We start from the raw sequence: 22,315 nt of genomic DNA, 5'->3' as shown, positions 1-22,315 counted from the left end.
CGAAGGCGTAGGAATTGGATCACGGTGCTGGGCGGGGGGCACACGGTGGCTCCTGGGGTGCAGGACCCCCCCAGCCACGGCTCGGGGGGAGCCCAGGGGGACAGGACCCCAGCTCCCGGTCTCCGCAGGCTGGTGGACCCCCTCCCAGTTACGGCGAGGAGCCGAGGGCAGGCAAACGCAGAGCCCCCAACGCCAATAAAGCCGCCGGCTTCTCGCCGCCGGCGTGAGCACAGACCCCGGGCTCGCTGCACGGGGTCACAGCCCGCTCCCCCCAGTCCCCCCAGCCTCTCTGGGCAGAGACCTGCCGAGATCTCGCCTTCTCCCCGCAGGAATCGGGTCTTCCAGGACGTTGTCCACCTCTCGTGTCCGCAGGGAGCGAAGGATTTGGGGAATAATCCGTGCTGAGGATGGGAGGAGGGGGGGCTCATGGGACCTGAACAGGGTGGGTTATGGACAGGGCTCAGGGGAGATCCAGGCGGGCTCGGGGGGGAGAGCGGACACGGAGCCATGGAGAGGGGCAGGATGACCCCCAGTGCCGTGAGGAAGAGGAAGAGGAGGGCAGCCAGGGTCTCCTCTGTCACCCTTCAGCTCATTTCGGCAGTAGGCGAGGGCAGCGGTGATGTGGGGACAGCTCACGGCTGAGATGATTCACAGCAAAACCAGAGAAATTTATAATTATTAATCCATACGCGACACGGGGAGAGCTGCGAAGGGCCCCCACGCTGCGAGACGCGGGGCGGCAGAAAGCCCACCCCTCGCAGGCCCCCACACCGCACCCAGGACCCCAACAGAGCCCCCAAAACCCCAGCGAAGCCCCCAGGACCCCAACAGAGCCCCCAGGACCCCGCAACGTTCATTTGGCATCGTTAGTGCTGATCGATGCTAATTGAAATCCGGCAAAGGGGCACTGGGCAACGCCTGCACGAAGCCGCTTCAAGGCGAAACTAAAAATTCTCCAAAGTCAAAGGAAAGCCAGGAAAACGCAGCCCTGCGGCGGGCGGAGGACGCGGCTCCGCAGAGCGGGCACCCCTGCAGTCACCCCGAGGAGCTCGGCGCCGCAGACCTTTCCTCTTGGACTACTTTATTTGGTAAAACTTGGAAAGCGGCGACCGACGGAGCTTCCCACGACATCCCCCAGCCCCCGCGGAGAGAGGAGCGCGCTGGCCCGCCCGGCTTCGGCGCCCAGCTCCGGAGAAATCCTCCGCGCGCCGCGCCGACCCTCGCTCCGGAGGCAGCTTGGCTTCCTCTCCCGAAAAACGACGAGGAATCGAAAAGAAATCCAAAATGAAAGCAAAACAACAACAAAAAAAATAAAAGATACTAAAGACAAGAGTGAGGAATCCAGGCAAGGGCAGCGCAGCGGCCGAGCGTGGCCGGCCGGTCCCCGACGCGGAGCGCCCGGTGAAGCCCGGCTCCAGGCCGGCAGCCGAGGCCGCAGCATCCATGAATCCAAGCGGGCGACAACACGGGGTGCCAGCCCACCGCCCCCCAGCTCCCTGGCCAAGCTGGTTTCCCCTCCAGAGACTCCTTCCCCCACGTCCCCTCGGGTAAGGGCCGCCGCCACGCAGCGCAGCCGGGGTTCCCCGGGCTGTGGGTGGGGAAAAAAGACTCCCTGGCTCTCGCGTGGAGGAAGGCGGCAGGGGGAACGGATCCCGAATCCTGGCTAATGGATCCGGGTCAGCTCCTCCACGATCTTGATCAGGTCGTCTACGGTGGCCTCCCTCTTCATGCCGCTGCCGTCGTCGATCTGCGAGGGGGGAAGGTGGCGTCAGAGCACGGGGACGGCGGCAGAAGAGCGCTCGCGGCTCGTCGAAGGCGCACGTTTGGGATTTAGGGAGTTACCGGGGCCCGGATCCCCCGGAGCAGGGTCCCTCCCGCGGATTCTGAAGGGCCTAAGCTGGCGTCACCCGTCTCACCTGCAAGTTTGCCACCACCTCCTGCATCTTGGGCCTGCTGATGTCCAGGAAGCTTTCGATCAGGTCCCCGTCAATGAACCCCGTAGCCGGCTCCGTCTTGCGCTCGGTGTGAAACGATCTCCAGGTGCCACCACCGTCAAGGAGCCGGATCCATACGGAGTAACACCAGCCCCGGACCAGGGGCAAACGCAGCAGCCGCGTTTTCAGGGCTACCCCAAAGCCAGATTCCTCCTCAAACCCCCCAAGACAGACCCCTCTCCACCACCAGACGTGCTCCCACCCTCTCCAGCCGACGTACGCTCCCACCAGTGGCCCAGCACCCTGCCCCGCGCCTGGCCACAGGCTCCTGGTGAAGCACGAAAGGATATAAGGAGTGCTCGATCTTGCCCACGCTCTTGATGACTTTATTCAGCCTGTTCTGCATGTCTAGGAGGAGGTTGTACCAGCTCTCTGACAGCGAGGTCACCAGTCCTGCCAAGGGCAAAAACGGAGAGGAAGGTTCAGGGCTCGCCCCAGGGCATCCCAGCAGCTCCCAGCAGGCAGGGACTGGCAGGAGAGCTGGGACAAGGACGGAGCTTCGAAGAATCCCAGAGCACTTTCCTCTCCTGGAAGTGACCCAGGGAGAAAAGGAGGTTCCTGAGGGGAGCACGGCCCCGAGCGTCACGTGATGGGGGAACAGGGAAGAGCGGAGACATGAGGGGACCCCAGCCCGGGTTCAGCAGCAGGGAAGGGGACCCGTCACCCTCCCCCTCGGGCTGGGGAACCCCGACCCTCACCGATCATGCCGTTGACCGTGCCGAAGAGCACCGAGCCCTGCGTCGGCGTGGACGTCTCGCCCAGGTTCTGCATGACCAGAGAGCCGTGACAGAAGACGTTGACGAACTCTCCCAGGTGGGACAGCCCCACCTCCTGCAAGTGCTGGCGCTCCTCGTCGGTCGTGGCTGCACTGCAAAGCCAAAGCACCCCACTCAGCCTGCAATGGGGTGACACGAAAGCTCCCCCCCAGCGCTGCTCCTCGGAGCTGGGCGTGCTGCTCCCAGCTCTCCTGCCTGCCGCACGGGCCTCCAGAGCTGCAACGCGGAGGAGAGCAGCAGGCCCTACCAGCCCACCCCTCCCGCATCCCCCTCACCTGTCCTTCTGGCACACAAACAAGTTGAAAGCGTTCTCAGCTCCCAAGAAGTTGTCGTCGTCCAGGATTTCCACGGCGCTCATCCAGTTTGGATTGAAGTCCCGGGCAATCTGGAAGGGGACGAGAGGAGTGGAAGGGGACAAGTGCTGTGCCCAGATGGCCTGTCCTGTGATCCTCCCAGCGCCAACGTTGAGGAGCAAGGCGGGAGCCGGTCTGTCCCTCTCCGCTAGACGAAGCAGCTGAGCCTGATCGGCACCAAGTACCATCTGGAGACGGCACTCGGACGATGCCAGGGCAGACCAGCCCGTGCCAAAGCCATGCCCAGAGCCGCTCGAGCGATCTCAGCGCACAGACTGCCTCAGCGCCCGCTCCGTGCCCCCCGCCACGCCGCATCTGCTGACAGCGATCCAGCTACGGTCGCAGTAAGCCCTTCCAAGCACCCACCAGGCAGCCCAGATGGCAGCTCCCCGCCCCTGGCGGGCAGCAACCACGCATCCAAAGCCTGCTCTTCTCAAGGCTGCCGCTTCATTGCCCAGTTTCCTGGAAATCCAGGGATCCATCTAAAAGCACGTCCAGGCGACGCCGCTCCCATTGCTCAGCCCTACAGCCTGGTCTTCAAAGGCCTGGCTTGGTGTGGCCAGCCAGGCTCCTTCTTCCATCACCTTCAACACCGTTCCCCCCGCCCAAAGCCTGTTGGAACATGCAGCACGGGCTCCCAACACCCCTTCAAGCAAGCCCATTCACCAGCATTTATACCTCCTCGAAGTTTCCTTCCATGGGCTTGTAGGCGAGGAGGAGGACGGAGCGCATCAGGTCTCCCACCAGGATGAAGTCTCCCTTGGTCTTCAGGTAGAGCGCCATGATGTTGTTGTAATGGTTGCACTCCGTGCGCAGCTCCTTCTCTGCCGTCCACTCGTACAGGCGCACCTGAAGGAAGGGACGCAGCTCTGAGCCAGCACGGTCACCCAGCACCAGCCAGGATGCGCTCCCCAACAGCGATCGGGGACCTGGCTGACACCCGCCGAGCTGGAGCCGCTTCCAGCTCCGAAACGCGCTCCCGAAACGACTCGGGAGAGCCCTACCGTGCTGTTGATGCTGGCTAACAGCTTCCCGTTGAACTCCACCATGGAATACACAGCCCCCTTGACCTCCTTCTCGGCCAGGCTCTGCAGCTTCCCTGCAACAAACCCACGCATCGCCCCGTTATTTGCCCGGCACGCCCCAGGGTGGAAAGCCCAGCGGGTTCAGACGAGACAATATTGCTCTCCTTAGAAATTGTCTCAAGAGGTTCTGCGGGCGAGTAACATGGGAGCAACAGGACAGCGGGGGCAGAGAGAAAGCAAATCCCAAAATCCAGTTCTGGTGAGGGATTCTGGGGCTTCTTGAGGAGATGAGGGGAAACAACACGCTGTGAAAGCCTGCGAGCAGAGCGACAGCACTGATGGATCCCACCTGCGGGCAGCTGACAGCAGCCCCCTCAGGGAAAAACCCTCTGCCTGCTACTGGGATGAGAGCTCTCTCGGGCCCAAGGAGCTCAACTCTCATCCCCCTCACGCAGCTGGACGTGGCCGCGTGAGAAGACCTCGCTCTTACCGTCCGAGTAGTGGAAGACAACGATGCGGCCCTGTTTGGGCTCTGCCTCCTCGGGATACACCATGGCAGTGCCCACGATGAAGTAGGTGTTCGGATCCTTGCCCAGCTTGCAGGAGACCAGGCTGAGGGCGTACTCGTTTTGCAGAAACTGGTGAGCGTGAAGCACTGCGCAGAGAGGGAAAGGCAGGAACAACTGGGTCTCTGCAGGCAGCTCCTCCACGCGTGGGCAGAGCTGTTTGCTTAAGAGTGGCTGGAAACTTCAGACATGCCTGGAGATCCCCTCTCCTATCCCCCACCACCACCTTGTGCCATCGAAAACCCACTATGCCTCAAATCTACGCCCTACGGCTGATGCTCCTCTAGGAAAAATGCGCTGACTGCAGGCAACGTGCCAGATCGCTGATCTTCACCAGTCTGTGAAGACCACAAGTCTCAGCCACGCGCTGATGGGCTGGTCCTGGAGGAGAAAACCAGCCTAGGGCACGGCCAGCATTTGGGACCGGTACCTTCGAAGGTGTGCTGGTCTATGATCAGCAGGTTGTGCACCTCCACCTCCTCTCCGAAGGATGTCTCGTGCGGTGCCGTGCTGCTGGAGAACAGCTTGCTGGTGCTCACGCTGCTGGAGAGGGCCTAGGACACAGCAAGATCGGTCACCTCCTCGTGCCGCTCGGCACGTCCTCACGCTGTTCCACACGGGCTGAGGCAACCGGGGACCAGAAGAATGGACGGGAGAGAAGGTGAAGCAAGGAGCTCCCTGGGCCCGAGTAAAGGGACACGCTCCCTGCACCAGCAGAGATTCGTGGCGTGCACGGCAGAGGCGGCACTGCTGAGCAGCAGCGTTAACAGAAGAGTTTACACTGTGTTGTGGCTTCCACCAGAGCTACTGCCTGAAGGGGACCTGTGCCTGCATCCCTGGGAGAAGGACCTCATTTGAGACCAAACAGAAGCCTGTACGGGAGCCTGAGGGAGCGGCACCCAAACCCAGCGGTGGTCAGACAGAACAGTGAGCCCTCCTCACCACCCTGGAGAGCTCTTACCACCCCAGAATCACAGAATGTTCGGGGTTGGAAGGGACCTCTGGGGGTCACCCAGCCCAACCCCCTGCCCAAGCAGGGTCACCCAGAGCAGGCTGCACAGGACCGCGTCCAGGCGGGGCTTGAAGATCTCCAGACAAGGAGACTCCACAGCCTCCCTGGGCAGCCTGGGCCAGGGCTCCGTCACCCTCAGAGGGAAGAAGTTCTTCCTCATCTTCAGCTGGAGCTTCCTCTGCTCCAGTTTGTGCCCGTTGCCCCTTGTCCTGTCGCTGGGCACCACTGGAAAGAGTCTGGCCCTGTCCTCCTGACCCCCACCCTGCAGATATTTAGAGGCATTTCTAAGGTCCCCTCTCAGCCTTCTCTTCTCCAGGCTGAACAAGCCCAGCTCCCTCAGCCTCTCCTCGCAGCAGAGATGCTCGAGTCCCCTCCTCATCCTCGTAGCCCTCCGCTGGACTCTCTCCAGTAGCTCCTCATCTTTCTAGAGCTGGGGAGCCCAGCACTGGACACAGCACTGCAGATGGGGCCTCACCAGGGCAGAGCAGAGGGGGAGGAGAACCTCCCTCGCCCTGCTGCCCACTCCTCCTGATGCACCCCAGGATCCCATTGGCCTTCTTGGCACCCAGGGCACGCTGCTGGCCCCGTCTCCTCCCCGGCTGCCACAGGGAGAGCCTGCACTCAGAGCTTTGGAAGACAAGGGCGTTAAGGAAAATCCGCATCACGGTTCGGCCTGAGGAACGACGCTACCCAGAGCTCGGGGACGATCTGGCAGCTACCCCTCACCTGGGTGCTGGCGCTGGGTCTGAGAGCGGTGGTGCCCCCGCTGGCATCCTGCACCTCGATACGACTCGAGAGCACGCCGAAACACTGCGATACCTCTTGGTAGCAGATCTTCCTGCGGGACAAACAGAGGCGTGTGGGCAGGAGAGCCAGGCCAGGCCACGCCAAGGGGAGCAGAGAGGCTCTGGAGGCAGAGCTGCTCGCTTGCCCAGACGGCTCTCGGCACAAGCCACCAACTCATTAGAGTCTCCTCCCAACCTCATCCCTCGCAGCAGAGCACAGGTTCTCACGCCAGGCTCCCTCCCGCTGCTCGGCTCACCTGGGCGATTCGTAGAGCGGAACCGTGCGGATGTGCAGCTTCTGGATCTCGTCAATGGTGCCGATGGTCAGGGTGCTGTTGTTGGCCAGTGCCAAGCTACATGGGGAGAAAAAAAACCCCAAACCACCATCAGTGGTGCTTATAAGGTGGGCTGCACAGCAAGAACCTCCCTCTCCTTCACTGCCCTCAAAACCGCCGATCCCGGGATCCCGTCTGGTGATCCCAGATCCCATTGCCGAGTCCAGAGCTCCCCCACCCCGTGTCCCACCAGGCACGGCGCAGGCTCACCTGTCAGGATAGCCATCCGAGTTGAGGGGACACATGTAGTTCACCTCTTTCAGGTTAACGTTGGAGAAGACCAGCTTGTGGTTACTGCTGTAGATGACGGTGGGGCGGTCAGAGCAGGCAAACACGTTGGTGGTGGACAGAGAGCGGAAAGTCCTCAGGACGGTGGGCTGGGTTCCAAGGGTCACCTTCTTGCGGTCGCTCAGCAAGCCTGCAGAAAAGGAGCACCGGTGTCGGGAGCTGCCGCAACGGAGCTCACGAGAGCAGGACAGCAGCACCTTGGGAAGAAACGAGCATGGGTAAATGCATCCTGCTGTCAGCACAGTCATGGCTGTAAGCACAGAATCACAGCATGGTCGGGGTTGGAAGGGACCTCTGGGGGTCATGCAGCCCCACCCCCTGCCCAAGCAGGGTCACCCAGAGCAGGCTGCACAGCACCGCGGCCAGGCGGGGCTTGAATATCGCCAGAGAAGGAGACTCCACAGCCTCCCTGGGCAGCCTGGGCCAGGGCTCCGTCACCCTCAGAGGGAAGAAGTTCTTCCTCGGGTTCAGCTGCAGCTTAGCTTCCCAGGCCTCAGTTTGTGCCCGTTGCCCCTTGTCCTGTCGCTGGGCACCACTGGAAAGAGTCTGGCCCCATCCACCTGACACCTACTCTTGAGATATTTGTAAGCGTATATTAGGTCCCCTCTCAGCCTTCTCTTCTCCAGGCTGAACAAGCCCAGCTCCCTCAGCCTCTCCTCGCAGGAGAGATGCTCCAGGCCCCTCCTCATCCTCGCAGCCCTCCGCTGGACTCTCTCCAGCAGCTCCTCATCTTTCTTGAACTGGGGAGCCCAGCAGTGGACACAGCACTGCAGATGGGGCCTCACCAGGGCAGTGTAGAGGGGAAGGAGAACCTCCCTCGACCTGCTGCCCACACTCCTCTTGATGCACCCCAGGATCCCACTGGCCTTCTTGGCAGCCAGGGCACACTGCTGGCTCATGGTCACCTTGTCATCCACCAGGACATCCAGGTCCCTCTCCACAGAGCTGCTCTCCAGCAGCTCCGCCCCAGCCCGTACTGGTGCCTGGGGTTGTTCCTCCCCAGGTGCAGGACCCTGGACTTGCCCTTGTTGCCTTGCACCAATCTCCTTTCTCCAGAGCTGGCTGGAGAAATCCACCAACTCCCAGCGCCCACAGCCAGTCCCACCCGAGCACAACCCCACCACACTGCGAAAGCAAAGAAAAAGAGAGAGATGTCCAGAAGGAGGAAAGAAAGCACGTTGAGCGAGTAAGAGGGCACGAGGCCAGGCACCCTCTCAGTGCCAGGCCCTGCAGTCACCTGTCTCGAGGCTGAGCCCAAAGTAGAAGAGAGCTCCGTCCCCCAGGGCACACAGAAGGTAATGGCTGCTCTCGAAGGTCGTCATCAGGATGGAGCGAGGGATAATTTCTGCAGGGAGCAGGAGAAGAGCAGGCTGATGTCACTCACGACTCCGCCAGGCCAGCAACGGCTGCCAGCAGCCCCAGGAGAGCCCTACCTCCTCCCAGCATCTCTTTGTGCAGCAGCTCAAACGAAGGCAGCTTCAGGATGCGGGCGGAGATGTCAGTCCAGAGCCCGATCGCGCACAGTGGGGACATGCCGTTGGTGTCCCCCAAAGGGGTGATGTCCAGGCAGGCAACTTCGTGCTCCATTTCTGTGCAGCTGGCAGGAATGAGGAGGGACACGGAGGCATCAGTCTTGAGGCCAAAGACAGAGAGCAGAGGCCGAGAGCCTCGGGGCAGGACGAGAGCCGTGTGCTCACCTGATCTGCCTGAGCTCCTGGGGTCGGATCTCCAGGTAGTAGAGGGCTCGTCCCACAGCCACCACTACCTGGTTACTGTTACAGGAAGCCACGCTGATGTTCTTTCCGTTAGGCTCCTTCCACTCGCTCACCAGGGCTTTGGGCTCCTGACTAACCAGTCTCACAGAGGCAGAGGTGATCTGGGGAGAGGGAACACCTCTGCTCAGAGCCAGAACACCACCTCCCTTCTGACACCGGCCCAGGGAAGCACTGCAAACCCTGCTCTCGATAACCAGCACAGATCTAGGTCAGCTCCACAATCAATAAGGGCTGTAGGGTTACCGTGACACCCATACCTGCATTTCCCCAGAACTGGCATTACCTGGATCAACTGCTGATGTGCCACATTGCCGCAGAAGAAAGTCTGCTGATCGTCCACAAACCCCGTGAGCTCCGTCTCTTCTACTTCCTCTCCATTTAGCATAAGGACCCTGAAGAGGAGAGGGAGCTCCAGTTTATACCATGCTCCAAGACGCGGCCGAGAGCCTGGCTCGGCGTTAAGCCCCCTTTACCTGGTCTGGCCAACGAAGGACAGCACCAACGTGTTGTCTGTTTCACGATGAGAATCCGACCTCAGGGGCCACAAGCCTGCAACAAGGAGAGGCCACATTTGCTCACAGTGAATATTCCAAAGGCTGGCGGGCGGCAAGCCCCCTGCCCCACACCCCACCCGGGCACATGACGCGTCCCCACTGGGCCCTCTTGGGCTGCAGGTTGTATCTGACAGCGCCGAACAGCTCACGCACCTTTAATCCCCGGCAAGTCAATGCTGGCGTGCTCATGAATCCCAATGCCGTTCCGGATGATCCGCAGTGAGCCCTCTTTAAACGCACCCGAGCACGTGACCAGCTGGAGGAAAAGCAGATAATCTCTACCAGCCATCGCTGGGAAGCTTCCCTACTCCTCCTTGTAGCGATGGCTTCAGGGGAAGATGGGGTACCCATCTTCTCCACCTCTCAGAGGAAACCCTTTGGCAGCTGGTCCTTCCCAGCTTCTGGCAACTCCTCCCTCATGAGCAGCAGTATCCAAGAATTAGCCTCTCCACTCACGCTACTCTTCAGTGCAAGACCTCAATACTATCCCTGCACCTGGACAAGACTTTGAGATCCTCCAGTAAATGGAGTCTTCTCCTTCAACGGACAACCCACGCGTACACCTGGCCGGCCCATATGTCCCCAGCACCGAGAATAGAAGAGCAGAATCGACGTTACCTGCCCTTGGCCTTGTCTTTCCAGGTCCACCACACACATGTCGACGATGGGACCGAGGTTGGTGAAGGTCTCCATAGCCACGACATAGGAGCCCTGCTCGTTGCTGTCCACGTTGAGCTATGAATAAACACAATCACCAGCTTTCAACAAGCAAGACCAAGCAAGTGGAAAGGGTGTAGGGCAGGCAAGGAGAAGAAAGGAAAATTTATCCACATACACCTCTCGAGGATATGATGAAAATAAATATGTACAAACTCCTGTCTGAACACAGAACCAAGCCAGAAGGCAGCTGCCACGTACCTTCACAAGCTGGGAGTCCCCCAGCCGAGAACCCACAAACACAACTCCGTTGTCCAGGTAGGTCAAGCACTCTGCGATGGACGTCTGGGAATTGAGAAGACGCAGATGAACCACCGCTAGCATGAAAAGGACCCTGCCGCACCCCGCAAGCGCCGCTCCTCAGCTGCAGCCCAACAGGAAGACCCCGGGCACAGGAGGAGAATTTCATCCCTTCGCAAAACCCACAGATTCCAAGCTTCTCCCAGGGACAAGCACAACCTGGGAAGACGGTGTAAACTTCCAAGTGCCCAGACAGGGCAATTCCCAGCAACTGAAAGTTCAGAGCTGTGACAACTGTGAAGCTTCACCCCACGCCAGGCTCCAGAAGAGACACCGTTCCTGCCACTCCGCCCTCAGCGGAGCATTTCCAGCCTGCGAAGCCTCCCAGCCCTGCGCTGAGAAGCGAAAGCGACAGCGCATACGATGTGGCCGGGTCCTACCTCGCCGAGCAGTTCCACGCGCAGGTCCTTCAAGGTGACAGTGCCGTCCATCTGCTCCTCCTTCTCCAGCAGCAGCATGAAGAGGCGTCCCTCCATGTCCCCCAGGAGGTAACGGGACCCGTTGGGATCCACGCGGTTGTGGCACACAATCGTGCTTTGCTGCACGCAAAGGAGGAAGGAATTTTAGGAACCTGTTAAAACGGCTCCAGACGGGCTTCTAGCAAGGACAACCCTCTGGACACGCCAGAAGGGGACAACCACATCCACAGCGCACCAGCTGCTGGCTGTAACCACAGCGGGGTCCCACTCCTCCAGGGTGGAGGGAGGGGGGCTGGATTCGCCCTTCGATAAACCCTATCAGTGAACACAACCAGAATCTGTTGTCAAACGGTCTCACTTCAGGTCAATGGGAACCACCTCCCCTCCCTAAATCAAACACAGGATCACAGTATAGATCGTCCAGTTCCAACCCCGCTGCCACGGACAGGGCCAACATGTAGCTAGCTTGCTCGCAGCCCAGGGAAGATCACAGAATGTTCGGGGTTGGAAGGGACCTCTGGGGTCACCCAGTCCAACCCCCTGCCCAAGCAGGGTCACCTACAGCAGGCTGCACAGCACCGCGTCCAGGCGGGGCTTGAATATCTCCAGAGAAGGAGACTCCACAGCCTCCCTGGGCAGCCTGGGCCAGGGCTCCGTCACCCTCAGAGTGAAGAATCATGGAATCATAGGTTGGAAAAGACCTCTAAGATCATCAAGTCCAACCATCAAGAAGTTCTTCCATCAAGAAGTTCTTCCTCGTGTTCAGCTGGAGCTTCCTCTGCTTCAGTTTGTGCCCATTGCCCCTTGTCCTGGCGCTGGGCACCACTGGAAAGAGTCTGGCCCCGTCCTCCTGACCCCCACCCTGCAGATATTTAGAGGCATTTCTAAGGTCCCCTCTCAGCCTTCTCTTCTCCAGGCTGAACAAGCCCAGCTCCCTCAGCCTCTCCTCGGAGGAGAGATGCTCCAGTCCCCTCATCAACCTTGTAGCCCTCGGCTGGACTCTGTCCAGTAGCTCCTCATCTTTCTTGAACTGGGGAGCCCAGCACTGGACACAGCACTGCAGATGGGGCCTCACTAGGGCAGAGCAGAGAGGAAGGAGAACCTCCCTCGACCTGCTGGCCACACTCCTCTGATGCCATCAGAAAGCCCATTTTCCTATCGCTGAGCCTTCCACAGCTGCAGGGATGCTATCTGGGACCCGCAGAGCTCCAGTCCTCCTGCATCTCCAGTCCCAAGCTCTGCAGACATTTCACCCTGCTGCTGGATGCTGCCTGGCCTGCTGTCAACATATCTGGGCTTGGTTTAAAAGCCCTGATCTTGCAGATCTTTATTGCATGCAAACATCCCGCTGGCCTTGCGTAGAGACGCGCCTGCGCCCTGCTTGCGGGTCAAGGCCCAGATCTGTACGTCGGGAGAGCACCGGCGACTCGCTCCGCCCGCTCCGGTGTGACAAACCCTCCGTCACACAGCCTCAGCAGTGGTCTGAGCTCCTGCAGGCATTCAGGCAACAATATTAGTATTTCTTCACCCAAGATTTATAGCTCTTTTCTAGCCTGTCATTATTTTCAGCCTAAAAGGACCTTTAGCTCATGGCTCAAGCCCTCCGTCAGCCTCAAGTGGCACCTCAGCCGTGCCATTTGTGCCTCCTGCACCATTTAAAGGCAGGAATTGGCTCGTCCCTCTGACAAAAACCACAAGCTCAGCTTCTGTCACAAACTCTGTAAGTCTGTTTCCCTTTGAACAAGTGGCCCAATTGTACACCGGCGGCCTCAGGTCTCCAAGGGGCTCGTTCCTGTCTTTCGCTGCCTGAAATGAAACCAGGCTCTGGCCTGGACCCACGCCCAAACCATGCACTACCTTCTAATTAATCCCTTTCTCTGGGGCCCAAATGAGATTTCAGCTTTATTGCACCACTTCTGAGCACTCCACCGAGTGCTGCAGTGGAGGCACACACTGTCACCAGTATGAGAATCACACACGTCCCTCGGTCCCCAAAACCACAGACCAGGCATCGTGTGAAACGCCCGTGCTCACCATACCTCCGGGAGTACGTGGCCCTAGGAGGCCACACCTGGAGACAAGAGCAGTTTAAATTTTTGACCACAAGTTGCCCAATACCCCACCGGCACTCAGAGAGATGCCTGGGAATGGAGGAATTACATGGGACGCATTGCTAGATCTCAGTAGTCACAGAATCCCAGCATGGCAGGGTTGGAAGGGACCTCTGTGGGTCACCCAGTCCCACCCCTGCCCAAGCAGGGTCACCCAGAGCAGGCTCCACAGCACCGCGTCCAGGTGGGGCTTGAATATCTCCAGAGAAGGAGACTCCACAGCCTCCCTGGGCAGGCTGTTCCAGGGCTCCGTCACCCTCAGAGTGAAGAATCATGGAATCATAGGTTGGAAAAGACTTCTAAGATCATCAAGTCCAACCATCAAGAAGTTCTTCCATCAAGCAGTGCTTCCTCGTGTTCAGCTGGAACTTCCTCTGCTTCAGTTTGTGCCCGTTGCCCCTTGTCCTGTCGCTGGGCACCCCTGGAAAGAGTCTGGCCCCGTCCTCCTGACCCCCACCCTGCAGATATTTAGAGGCATTTCTAAGGTCCCCTCTCAGCCTTCTCTTCTCCAGGCTGAACAAGCCCATCTCCCTCAGCCTCTCCTTGCAGGAGAGATGCTCCAGGCCCCTCCTCATCCTCGCAGCCCTCCGCTGGACTCTCTCCAGTAGCTCCTCATCTTTCTTGAACTGGGGAGCCCAGCACTGGACCCAGTACTCCAGATGGGGCCTCACAGGGGCAGAGCAGAGGGGGAGGAGAACCTCCTCCTCCCAGGTCACTCACCTTGATGATAGGCGGAGCTATAGCTAGGTATTTATCTCCGTTGTGATAGGTGATGGACTCCTGCCCAATGATGATCGCTCCTCCAAAAGGCTCTGGCACTGTGCAGAGGAGAAGACAAATGTCTTGTTAGAGAACCTGTGCAGCACGACTGCAGCACTCAGCCTTGAGAAAGAAATTGGGGGGGGTGGGGACACACACACAATCTTTCACAAAGAAGGACCAACCTGCGATGACCATGGAGGCTTCAGCCTCTACGTTCTCCTGTTTCCAGGGACCTTTGTTAAACTCCTTCTCACGCAGGGACACCTCGTACGTCTTGACGTGGCGACCCTGAGGGTCCTGAAAGACAAGCCACAGATGACCACGTGCACTGACGACAGCCTCACACAGCAACAGAGGCTCCGGAGGCAGAGCTGACGAGCAACCTGCGAAGCGAGGGGACTCCAACTCATCTCCTGCAAGAGCACCATCACCAGCAAGCTTCTGAGGCTCCCCGCCCTGCCTTCAGTCTCCCTCATAGAGTTATTAAGGTTGGAAAAGATCTCTAAGATCATCAGGTCCAACCATCAACCCAACACCACCGTGCCTGCTAAACCATGTCCCAAAGTGCCACATCTAGACGTTGTTTGAACCTGCCCAGGGATGGTGAATCCACCACTGCCCTGGGCAGCCTGGCCCAATGCTTCACAACTCTTTCAGTAAAGAATTTTTTCCCTAATATCCAAACTAACCCTCCCCTGACATAGCTTGAGGCCATTGCCTCTCGTCCTGTCGCTGGTTACTTGGGAGAAGAGACCAGTACCCACCTCACTACACCCTCCTTTTAGGTAGTTGTAGAGAGCGAGAAGGTCACTCCTCAGTCTCCTCTTCTTCAGAGGGAGACTCGAATCACGCATGTGTCAATGCACACCAACGTTCTCCCTAACTTTGTCCACAGGTAGAACCACCTCTGGATAAATCACTGTGCCAAAAGAGACTGAAAACTGGTTTCGTGTTTCCATACAAGTGATTTTCTGGGACTCATATTCATCCGACGCGCAGCTCTCTACAAATCCGGGCACGAGTGGCACCACGCGGTATCGCCTCCGGCTCCAGCGAGGCGTCTGGGAATTCAGCTCTGCTGTGGCGGCGCAGGTGCCGGAGCAGCTGAGCTCCCATCGCGACGCTCCTCGGCCCTTTCCGCCTGGTTTCCCGGGGAAACCTAATCCGCCTGCAGAATTATCCCCCGACAGCTCTGCCACTCCAGCAATTCCCAGCCCAGTGGGAAATTTCAACCAAACCTGACGTGCACGGAGGTCTCCAAGGCAGCGAGTCCGTGCGGGCTCCGCCAAAAGACGCGGTGGGGGGAGAAGAGGCCCCCAGATCAGCACCCCACCTCGGGAAAGGTGCTCTACGCTAGCAAGCGCTTGGGAACCTGCGTGGGAGAAGAGACGTACGAGCACCCAAAGCACAGAGAGGGCTCTGAACACGACCCGCTGACCAATTTCATGTCTCAAAAGCTAAGGCGAGGCTCTAAATCACACCGAGACAGGTTTCCTTAGTCATGTTGTGCAGGGAACTACTTAAAAATAAGAGTAGTTCGTCTCATCTGGAGTACTGTGTCCAGTTCTGGGCTCCCCAGTTCAAGAAGGATGAAGAGCTACTGGAGAGAGTCCAGCGGAGGGCTACGAGGATGAGGAGGGGACTGGAGCATCTCCACTACGAGGAGAGGTTGAGGGAGCTGGGCTTGTTCAGCCTGAAGAAGAGAAGGCTGCGAGGGGACCTTATAAATGCCTACAAATATCTGCAGGGTGGGTGTCAGGAGGATGGGGCCAGACTCTTTTCAGTGGTGCCCAGCGACAGGACAAGGGGCAATGGGCACAAACTGAGGCACAGGAAGTTCCGTCTGAACATGAGGAAGAACTTCTTCCCTCTGAGGGTGACGGAGCACTGGCCCAGGCTGCCCAGGGAGGTAGTGGAGTCTCCTTCTCTGGAGATCTTCAAGACCCGCCTGGACAAGATCCTGTGCAGCCTGCTGTAGGTGACCCTGCTTCGGCAGGGGGGTTGGACTAGATGACCCACAGAGGTCCCTTCCAACCCCTACTATTCTGTGATTCTGTGATTCTGTGATTCTGTAATTTTTATTTATGACACCTCACCGCTTTCCTGAGTAAAACTGGTTTTTATCTCCCTGGAAAAAAAGCTGGGCACCTCCTGGCTCGGCCCTCGCAGCCTCTGCCGCCTGGCACGCACCCTCGCTGAGCCCCGGCGCGCAGCACCGAGGGAAGCAACGAGCAGCGCGGGCTGACAGCGAAGGGGAAGCCAGGAGGAGAAACAGCTCTGCGGGGAGGAGAAAGCTGAAGTGGGGTTGTTAGGGTGGCAGAGTCGTCATCAGTGAAACTTTTGACATTTCTGGAGCTTTTTGCTCCGCACCACAGTGGCTCTTGAGCCTTTTTCTATTTTTGTGAACTTCCCCTTTTTGCGGTATCTTCCTCTGGTTTCACAACTACGCAGAAATTCTCTCAGGCGCTGTTATTCTGTTCAGTCCAAATCCTGAGATAATGATTAATAAATCGAGAAGGAATCCAAGCAGCAGCTTGGAAACGTTCCCCTCTCCACACACACGCACGTCAGACACCCAGGGAGCAAAACAAAGCCCGAGTTCTATGTAAGGCCTGATGAGTCAGACAGAACTTACATCTCGCTCCTGCTACGAGGATAAAATCCGTGCTGAGTGTTAGACACGGAGCAAGCTATTAATTTACCCTTTATTCGTATGATATATGTTTATAATGAAGGAACCGTTACCAGATTTGCTCTGTATACGTGTCAGATCTTGAGATCTACACGGGATGATCAAGCTCCTCCTTGAGCACCGCGTGGAAACCGGCACGCTCCTCTCCAGACCCCGACACCGAGGGCAGGAATTTGTCCAAACCGCCATCCCTCCCTGCCTCGGTTTCCCCAGCACGCAACAGCCACGGCGCTGACCCGACTCACGGGTACTGCAGAGCGGCCCGCTGCCGCCGCGAGGCTTTGGGGAAGTCACCCAGGCAGCGAGTCAGAACCCGAAGCCAGCTGCCCTCAGTGTGTATCTCTAGAGCAAAGACCCTCCCCTTCCAACACCAGGTTTCAAAGCCAGTGCCGCTGCACGGGGTAGAAATATCTTCACCACAAACGCTCCCCGGCCACACAGAAACAAGGCGGCCACGTGCTCTGGAAGCACGCAGGAGACAGACCCCAGGGCAGGCTCCGCTCTGTCGTACAAGGGATCGTGGCTCCCTCCTCCCCGGAACACGAGGGGACAGCAGGGATTTCTGTCAGGAAACATTGATCCCACGCATTGGCAGCAGCCGGGACTTCCTTGCTATTTCAGGTCGAGCCTCTTCAACGAACCCCTCCCTGTTTTCTTCCTTTTTTGTGCACGCCGTTAAACTGTCACGCAAGGGGAGGATACACGACGGCTGGGGACGCTGCCCAGCACGGCTGAGACGTCTGCTCCGGTGAGTGGGGAGCACCAGCTACCCACAGGGCAGGGGAAGAGGAGCATCCCAGCACGGGGGAATCCGGGCTGCCCTCCCAGCCCCTTGTTACGTGGAGACAAGGCGACTTTTCCCCCTGTATCTACTCAGTAACCATCAGAGGGGTTCAACAGAACCCACCCCTCTTGAAAATAATAATAATGACTTCTGAAAACAGACAGGGAAGAATCAGGTCACTGCTGCCACGCAGTTAGTAGCTCTCGTGGCATGAGTTTGCCACTAAAAACTACACTGAAGCCAAGCTAAATTCACACCAGAGCCTGTGCTGCCACCCCAGGAGCTTCCAGCTGGGCCCAGGCCAGCCCCAGCGGGGATAAAGCAAAGATAATCCCTCGCTCAGTCAGCACAGCAAAGGCTCTTCGGTTCAAAATAAGCATTCAGAAGAGGGCCCGCTAACACAGAGCTCCCAGGCAACAGGAGAGGTCCTGTCCCCCCTTTACAATCCCGGAGCTCAGCACATGCTGGAAAGACCCACGCTCTCCTCCCATGCGTTTAAGAAGGCAGCGGTCCCCCCCGAAGCACCAGCTGCTCGGCTCTCCTGTGGCAGAGCGCTGCTTCCTCTCTCCCAGAAGTGGGAAAAGCGCAGCATGGAGGAACACGGACTTTCCTCGGCTACGCAATGAGTCTGCAGGAGCCAGAGCAGTCCCCTGCCCTGCCCCAAGCACTGATTTCCGTCGGCTCCAGGGCGCTGCCGCTGCTCCAAGCCCTTTGGAAGGCGTTTCGCGACCCTGGCTGGTGCACCAGCAACCCCCAGCACCCTCCGCCGGAGTCAGCAACCGAGCTCGGGGTACCTGGTAGACGAAGCAGATGGTGGGAGCCTGACAGCCGTAGAGAAACTTCACATCGATGACCTGGAGCTCTTCCAGGCGGATGTTGAAAGCCTTTAACTCCTTGTTCTCCCGGTCCAGGGGAATGACCTTGAAGAGGCCGTCGTAGAGCCGCAGGCCGATCATCCGGCACTCTGGGTCAATGATGCCAATGATGCCGGTCTCTGAGGGACGGCCGATGCGGTCCTGAGCCAGGGATCCGGGGAGAGTGGAAAGAGAAAGGGCGATTAGCGTCAGTAAAAGACTTCAGAAGAGGAGGTATGAGAGTTACCACCCTCTGGCTGAGGAAGGACTCCCTGCACACCTCCCAAGAGGGTCTAAAATATCTGGCAAGCCAAAGGTGATTCCGACACCTCCTGAAGCAGCAGGTCCTCCCACCCAAGCGCCAGGCAGAGCTCCCACAGCACACCCTTCCTCTCTCCCGGGAAGCGGGCACTCCAGGAGCCGACCCCACAACCGGTTTTCTAACCCCCAACTCTCTACCGAACGACCTCGGAGCAGCCACATCGCCGTCCCACGCCTCCACTTCGTATCGCTGACGGAGAGCGACGCTCCCCGCCATCGCGAAGCGCTCCGACATCCACGACCAAAGATCACCCTCCAGAAATCCAGCGCAGTTATCAGCTGCCACGCACCCCTCAGCGGTACTCGGCGGGGGCCGATGATCGGCGTCTCCGTACGTCACAAGGCAGAACAGTGGCACGGGGAGGTTAAGCACTCCTCCCCGACACGCTAACGTGTTACTGACAGGACGTGCCCACCCACAGCTCCTGTCCATCACCCCCCACTCAGCTATACCATCAGTAAGCCAGCAGAAGCTCAGCGCCTGGAAACAGATGGAAGGGCGAGTGCAGGGTCCTGCACCTGGGGAGGAACAACCCCAGGCACCAGTACAGGCTGGGGTGGACCCGCTGGAGAGCAGCTCTGCGGAGAGGGACCTGGGTGTCTTGGTGGGTGACAGGTTGACCATGAGCCAGCAGTGTGCCCTGGGTGCCAAGAAGGCCAATGGTCTCCTGGGGTGCATCAAGAGGAGTGTGGGCAGCAGGTCAAGGGAGGTTCTCCTTCCCCTCTACTCTGCCCTGGTGAGGCCCCATCTGCAGTGCTGTGTCCAGTGCTGGGCTCCCCACTTCAAGAAAGATGAGGAGCTACTGGAGAGAGTCCAGCGGAGGGCTACGAGGATGATTAGGGGACTGGAGCATCTCTGCTGCGAGGAGAGGCTGAGGGAGCTGGGCTTGTTCAGCCTGGAGAAGAGAAGGCTGAGAGGGGACCTTAGAAATGCCTCTAAATATCTGCAGGGTGGGGGTCAGGAGGACGGGGCCAGACTCTTTCCAGTGGTGCCCAGTGACAGGACAAGGGGCAATGGGCACAAACTGAAGCAGAGGAAGCTCCAGCTGAACCCGAGGAAGAACTTCTTCCCTCTGAGGGTGACAGAGCCCTGGCCCAGGCTGCCCAGGGAGGCTGTGGAGTCTCCTTCTCTGGAGATCTTCAAGCCCCGCCTGGACGCGGTGCTGTGCAGCCTGCTCTGGGTGACCCTGCTTGGGCAGGGGGTTGGGCTGGGTGACCCACAGAGGGCCCTTCCAACCCCAACCATTCTGTGACTCTGTGATTTTTTTTTTTTTTTGCCTTGACAGCTGATGGAAATCATTTGGCTAATGACTAACAAAAAGCCAGAGAGATGTGTGGATTTCCGACCTGCTCAGAAGGCGCGATTTTAATCCACATAACAACGCAGAACATCTACAATTCTTAGCAGCGCTGTATGGCCACGCTGGTAAGAGTGACTTCAGCAGTCGTGCTTCTGCGATGCAGCGTGTAGAGACCGGCCACGAAACACTGGGGGACTCATTTCCCAGGGAAAATTCTACCTTGCATTGAGTTATGAGCATGAATTCTCTTTACAGCAGGAGTATCTCAAATTAAGCTTATTATTCTGCAAGCTACCCCGAGAACACAGCTGTAGCCGTGCCCTCAGTCCCCAAGCCCGAGACCGCCTCACCGCAGGCAAAAACCTCTGGAAATACCAGTGGCACCAGATAAACCATCACAGAGTCAGCAGAAGGCAAAGAATCATAAATAACGAGGCAGAACCCCATCATCGAGGTGCACCCTCGTCCCTGGCCAAGTAAAACCAGCCCCAAGGAGGGGAATTGGTCCCTTCCAGGCGCCGCAGCCCCGCTCACCTGCACGTTGCCGTGGGCACGGGTGATAATGTCGATGCTGTCCCCGTTCTGCTTGTACTCCAGGATGCAAGCGTTGTACTTGGCCGTCAGGATGAACAACAAATCCTTGCTCTCCCCCTGCGAAAGCCAAGCAGTGGTGTGTCCTTCAGGATGGTGTCAGAGCCAGCGGCCCCGGCGTGCCCACCCCGGGCGGCGAGCAGCCCCCCCCGACTCCCCGCAGCGCACCCACCTTGGGGCGGAAGAGCTCCATGACGGCGATCTTGCCGTACATCCCCACCTCCTTGACGGGCCGCAGCCCCTCCGCCGTCACCACGTAGATCTCCAGCCGCGTGTTCTTGGCGATCAGCAGGTTCAAATCCTCCGCCGAGGTGAAGTGCCCTGGGAAACGGAGAGAAGAAAGCGCCGTCGAGCCGCAAAGAAGCGACAAGGTGGCACCTCAGGGTGCCCTCGCTCAACAACCTGCGGCGGTTTGCCGATCGTGGGGAGTCCAACCCGCACCCCCACAGCCTCCCAGCAGCACCATCCTGAAAATCCAGCACCCTCCTCCCACAATGCCCGGGCCCTCAGCCTCCCCCGAGCTCCGACTTCTCGTCTTTCCCTAGGGAACCTCATTCCCGGGGGCCCTTTCCACTGCACCCCCTCTCCGGAGGACACCACAACACCCCGAAACACCTTCACAGAATCACAGAATGGTCGGAGTTGGAAGGGACCTCTGGGGTCACCCAGTCCAACCCCCTGCCCAAGCAGGGTCACCCAGAGCAGGCTGCACAGCACCGCGGCCAGGCAGGGCTTGAAGATCTCCAGAGAAGGAGACTCCACAGCCTCCCTGGGCAGCCTGGGCCAGGGCTCCATCACCCTCAGAGGGAAGAAGTTCTTCCTCGGGTTCAGCTGCAGCTTCCTCTGCTTCAGTTTGTGCCCGTTGCCCCTTGTCCTGTCGCTGGGCACCACTGGAAAGAGTCTGGCCCCGTCCTCCTGACCCCCACCCTGCAGATATTTGTAAGCATTTCTAAGGTCCCCTCTCAGCCTTCTCTTCTTCAGGCTGAACAAGCCCAGCTCCCTCAGCCTCTCCTCGTAGGAGAGATGCTCCTGTCCCCTCCTCATCCTCACAGCCCTCCGCTGGACTCTCTCTAGTAGCTCCTCATCTTTCTTGAACTGGGGAGCCCAGCACTGGACACAGCACTGCAGATGGGGCCTCACTGGGGCAGAGCAGAGGGGGAGGAGAACCTCCCTCGCCCTGCTGCCCACACTGCTCTTGATGCACCCCAGAACCTTGCAAGGGGGCAAGGCACAGAGCCAGACGTCCCCCGCCGCCTCTCCCCACAGCACCCCCGTCCTCTGCTGCTCCCTCACCCCTCCCCAGGAATCCCACCCCACCTCCAGACACCAGAACCCCACTGAGCCCCCCAAAACCTCCAGCCTCGCCCAGATCAACCCCCCAGCACCTTCTGTGCGACCCCAGAGTACCCACCCCAAGGACACCCCCACCTCCCTCAGCGACCCCCCCGCACCCCGATAAACCTGAAGACCCCCCCCAAAAGGCCTCAGCACCCTCCCCACACCCGGCTGCACAGGCCCCGCAGGCCCACCCCCCCCCCTCCGGTACCGGTAACGCAGCCGTTCACGGCCGTCGGCTTCTGAGCCGTCACGACGTAGTTGTAGGACATGGCGGCGGCGGGCCGGGGTCGGTAAACCGGAGCGGGAGCGGGGCCGGAGGCGGGACGCGGCGGGACGCGGCAAGAAGCGGGAGCGCGGCCGAGCGCGGCCTCTCCGCCGCCGCCACCACCGCCTCTTCCGGCCGCCGCCGTGACGTCAGCGGAAGGGGCGGTGCGGGGCCGCTCTAGGCGGCTGGGAGGACCCGGAGGAGCAGACGAGAGGGCGGGTAGGGAAGGGGGATGCTCCGGGGGTCCTTGCTCGGGGGGGTGGGGTAATCTCCACCCCCGGCCCCCCCCACCCAGGGGGATCCCACCCCGTGTCCCGGGGGGTAGATCCCCACTTGGGGGGTGCAGCCCCCCTGTTCCTTGCGCTGCAGCCAGGGAGGGGGGTCCGTGCTGGAGGGG

General features: G+C 59.3%; 1 protein-coding gene across 1 annotated transcript; it reads right to left on the bottom strand.

The window, feature by feature from the left end:
- Positions 1–1,064: 1,064 nt before the first annotated feature.
- Positions 1,065–22,048, bottom strand: DDB1 (damage specific DNA binding protein 1). The gene is made up of 27 exons (XM_075425970.1): positions 21,862–22,048; positions 20,488–20,636; positions 20,259–20,375; positions 18,043–18,264; positions 13,955–14,069; positions 13,731–13,828; positions 10,861–11,019; positions 10,382–10,465; positions 10,082–10,198; positions 9,617–9,719; positions 9,383–9,458; positions 9,193–9,301; positions 8,832–9,010; positions 8,568–8,731; positions 8,372–8,479; positions 7,057–7,264; positions 6,769–6,864; positions 6,453–6,564; positions 5,145–5,268; positions 4,639–4,803; positions 4,128–4,222; positions 3,802–3,972; positions 3,046–3,155; positions 2,693–2,862; positions 2,285–2,387; positions 1,917–2,040; positions 1,065–1,747 (listed from the first exon to the last, which is right to left on the bottom strand). Exons 1-27 carry the CDS (start codon positions 21,920–21,922, stop codon positions 1,664–1,666), a joined length of 3,423 nt encoding a protein of 1,140 aa, XP_075282085.1. The 5' UTR covers positions 21,923–22,048; the 3' UTR covers positions 1,065–1,663.
- Between the last annotated feature and the right edge of the window lie 267 nt (positions 22,049–22,315).

This window comes from Opisthocomus hoazin, chromosome 7 (assembly GCF_030867145.1).
Source record: "Opisthocomus hoazin isolate bOpiHoa1 chromosome 7, bOpiHoa1.hap1, whole genome shotgun sequence".
NCBI lineage: Eukaryota > Metazoa > Chordata > Aves > Opisthocomiformes > Opisthocomidae > Opisthocomus > Opisthocomus hoazin.
This window is presented reverse-complemented; position numbering and strand designations above follow the sequence as displayed.